The following is a 3,428-nucleotide window of genomic DNA, read 5'->3' on the forward strand; positions in this document are numbered from 1 at the left end:
AGCTCCTGCACCTTCTCCCACAACAATCACATACTGAGGTTTGGCCACCCAGGTCAACCCATCTGAAAACAAACAGCATTTTTTTTTTTAAGTTCCAAAAGCCTATTAGGACAAAGACCTTATAAGGAGTAAGAGATTTAAACACTTACCTGGACTTAAGCTTGTTGTAGTTGCAGAATTTAGTGGTAGAGGTCAGACCCAAATCAGTAAGATAGACTCTGCAGTGAATGTAACTCTAAAGAAAACAGGAGAGCATTACAGATCAAACTTCTGTCAGTTTGTAAGACCACAGTCATCATAACGGTCAATGAACACTCACCTCAGAAGACTTGAAGGTGGATGTACGAACAACCAAATTTACTCGGTCACGCTGTTGCAACACAAACCTCACCAAGGACTCTTTGGAGGCCACACATCTGGCAAACATAAAAATGAAGGTGAAATTATTCCAGGGAGCAAGTGTACTCAAAATAATGTTTGTTAAGTTGATCTACCCTTTGTTAATGATAAGGGCGACTTCAGGTTTGTCTGCATGGTTTAGAGAAGAGGAAGCATGGCAGGACTGGACATAAAGCTGTTGACCAGGTGCAGGTGAGGCAGACACCTGCAGATACAACTGCTCTCCTTTGTGGAACACATTAGTATCTGCTGGACCGCTCCAAGATGCTAGAGCAAAATAAACATTAAAAGCAAGTATTAGATACTAACTTTGTCTAATAGATTTAGTAGTGTTTTAATGACGTACAATTCATGATCCTTAATGAAAAACTTTCCAGTAGGGCCTGAATATCATATTGCATTGGAACAAAAATGAAGGTGAAATTATTCCAGGGAGCAAGTGTATTCAAAATAATGTTTGTTAAGTTGATCTACCCTTTGTTAATGATAAGGGCGACTTCAGGTTTGTCTGCATGGTTTAGAGAAGAGGAAGCATGGCAGGACTGGACATAAAGCTGTTGACCAGGTGCAGGTGAGGCAGACACCTGCAGATACAACTGCTCTCCTTTGTGGAACACATTAGTATCTGCTGGACCGCTCCAAGATGCTAGAGCAAAATAAACATTAAAAGCAAGTATTAGATACTAACTTTGTCTAATAGATTTAGTAGTGTTTTAATGACGTACAATTCATGATCCTTAATGAAAAACTTTCCAGTAGGGCCTGAATAGCATATTGCATTGGGAACACCGGTACAAATCCATCAAAATTGTGAGGCTGAGGAATTTCATTCAGGAAATGTTTTGCGAGGTCAGGAACACGCCAGACATCATGAATGATTCCTGGCGAGTACGCTGCGAAGTGCCCATTAAAATAATCTCCGTTAGCTGTAACAGGCAGCGCTAGAGACACTATTGTGCAACAGAAAACGACAAAAACCGCCGCCATCCCCATCCTACAACTTTAACCTGAGAGAGAACCAGTGAAGAAAAATGTATACAGCAACTCTCCTTGTCTTGCAGACCTTCCTAAAAACTCAGGCTGTGAGGAGGTTCAGGCTGCACAGATTAATGCATTAATGAGAGTCAGGTGATTAAGTCCAGGTGTTCAGGTTTACTTCATCAAATTACTGTGATTAACAGACTGGCTGACATTAATTCAGGTGATTGGGTTTTTTGTTTTTATGCATCCACAACAAAACAAATTAATAAAATCTAGTTTATTTTTAAAAAATGAATTAGACAGCATTTCCAGAAGTAATTACCAATTTTGTCATTCATAAATGTGAAACCCTAAACCTTATTTTGCTTTTTTTTTCTTGAATAAATGTTATTGGTAATTATTTTTCATTCCTAAAATGTATAAAAGTAAATTAACATTTATTTATTTTACTTTTTGTTTTGTACCGACTTGTATTTTGCAACGATTTTGATATTTGTAAGTATTTGTGCCTTTGAGGTTGAAGGCTCTTCTTCCTGGTATACAGCGACACCTGCAGGGCGGTCAGGACAGGTGCGTGAGCGGACAGGGTGTGGCCATGCACGCAGGTGAACGGGAAAGAGGAAGACAGCCTGAGAAGCACGGTAAGAGGAGAAGATCTTTGAACATCTCAAACCCTTAATTATGACTTAATCTGAAAGAAGGACTTCAGGATGGTGAATTCGGGTGAGTTGGACTTTGTTTACATAACTAAACGGTGCATTTTTTGGGGTGGGAGGGAGTATATGAACAGGCTCGGGAACGTGGTCTGGGTGTGGTTATCATGTTTATCTTGATAATACATCACGGAACTAGCCCATTTGTTGCTCTATAAAATCCCCGTCATAGGCTAAATTTCTCGCTGAATGTAGTCTAGTTCTCTAGTGAGTCTAGTAATGGGCGGAATTTCATTGATGCAATGGAAGTATTTTACATTCAGTACAACATAAAGGACTTTTTAATGTTTATTTCGAACCAGATGTCTTTTTGTCCATGAATTTATGCTGTGGCAGATACATAGCTAGATCTCAGCTATGCGTTTGTTAAATATGTCCTTTGTGATGTATAATGTGTTTTAATGAAACTGTTTCATTTTCTCACATTAGGGGTTCAATCCCTAACTGGCTGGCAGCACCAGTTCACGTGACCTGCCAGTGGTTGGCTGCCTGGCGGCTGGCAGTCCACTGTCAGGAGGACCATTGATTTATGGCAGATTTATGTTTTGCTCTCCTTCCACTCTAGCTCCGGGAATACTATTATTATTATTATTTTTTTTTATTGTACATCTGTTCATATGACTTTATTCTTTTAAATGATAGACGTTTTATGGAGTGCACTGGCTGCACTGAAGTGGCAGTAGGCTAACCCACCAGTCGGGATGACGGCCATTTGAGCACTTTAGTTGCGATACAAGTACATGTTTACAAGAATAGACATAAGAATATATTAATAATCATAACATAGTATATTTCCTTGCAGACACAGTGGTAGAGAATCGGTTAGCTGCTTGAGCGGCCAGTGCAAGCGACAATAACCAACTAGTCAGGATCACGGCCATTAGACTACTTAAATATGAATAAACCACCTTGAAACGTATATCATATTAAAGAATAGATTCAAAAGAACATATTCACAATAATAAAATTATTAATTTCCTTGTAACAGGAGTGGTAGGGAATGCATAGCCTAGGCATACTCATAGCTTAATAAAGGCTGGCTAGAGAAAGCTGTCAGAGGAAGACATGAACACAAATAAATATATTCATTTATTCAAAGTAAAAAAACAAAAAAAACAATTTACAAATAAAATAAATAAAAAAACAAATGACTTCCAAATAGGCCTGTCACGATAACAACTTTTTGTTGTGTGATATATTGCCCCAGAAATAATTGCGATAAGTGATATTATTGTAATTTTAAAGACCATTTTATGCCACTGAATATATAATCATAATGTAACAGCATAATAATGCAAGAAGGCCTACACACTTCCAAATGACAACAAACTTTTA

The 3,428-nt window shown here is 38.2% G+C and overlaps 2 protein-coding genes across 3 annotated transcripts in view; one reads left to right on the plus strand and one right to left on the minus strand.

Annotated features, from left to right (window-relative positions):
- LOC107716004 (uncharacterized) overlaps positions 1-1,511 on the minus strand; it is a 13,533-nt gene extending 12,022 nt beyond the window's left edge. Inside the window, exons 1-5 of the mRNA XM_016522303.1 lie at positions 1,125-1,511; positions 874-1,045; positions 320-416; positions 150-235; positions 12-62 (exon numbers count right to left, since the gene is read on the minus strand). Of these exons, the coding sequence (XP_016377789.1) occupies positions 12-62; positions 150-235; positions 320-416; positions 874-1,045; positions 1,125-1,392 (674 nt within the window). The 5' untranslated portion in view covers positions 1,393-1,511. The remainder of the gene's footprint in view (positions 1-11; positions 63-149; positions 236-319; positions 417-873; positions 1,046-1,124) is intronic.
- Positions 1,512-1,637: 126 nt separating this feature from the next.
- The window catches only part of LOC107716005 (transmembrane protein 54-like), a 6,750-nt gene continuing 4,959 nt past the window's right edge, over positions 1,638-3,428 (plus strand). Inside the window, exons 1-2 of one of the 2 annotated variants that reach the window (XM_016522304.1) lie at positions 1,638-1,773; positions 1,925-2,021. In XM_016522304.1, the coding sequence (XP_016377790.1) occupies positions 1,765-1,773; positions 1,925-2,021 (106 nt within the window). In that variant the 5' untranslated portion in view covers positions 1,638-1,764. Of the gene's footprint in view, positions 1,774-1,924; positions 2,104-3,428 lie in introns of those variants that run through there. The other variant, XM_016522306.1, reaches the window with a different exon arrangement.

Source organism: Sinocyclocheilus rhinocerous, unplaced genomic scaffold (assembly GCF_001515625.1).
Source record: "Sinocyclocheilus rhinocerous isolate Xijiao unplaced genomic scaffold, SAMN03320098_v1.1 scaffold749, whole genome shotgun sequence".
In the NCBI taxonomy this organism is placed as follows: Eukaryota; Metazoa; Chordata; class Actinopteri; order Cypriniformes; family Cyprinidae; genus Sinocyclocheilus; species Sinocyclocheilus rhinocerous.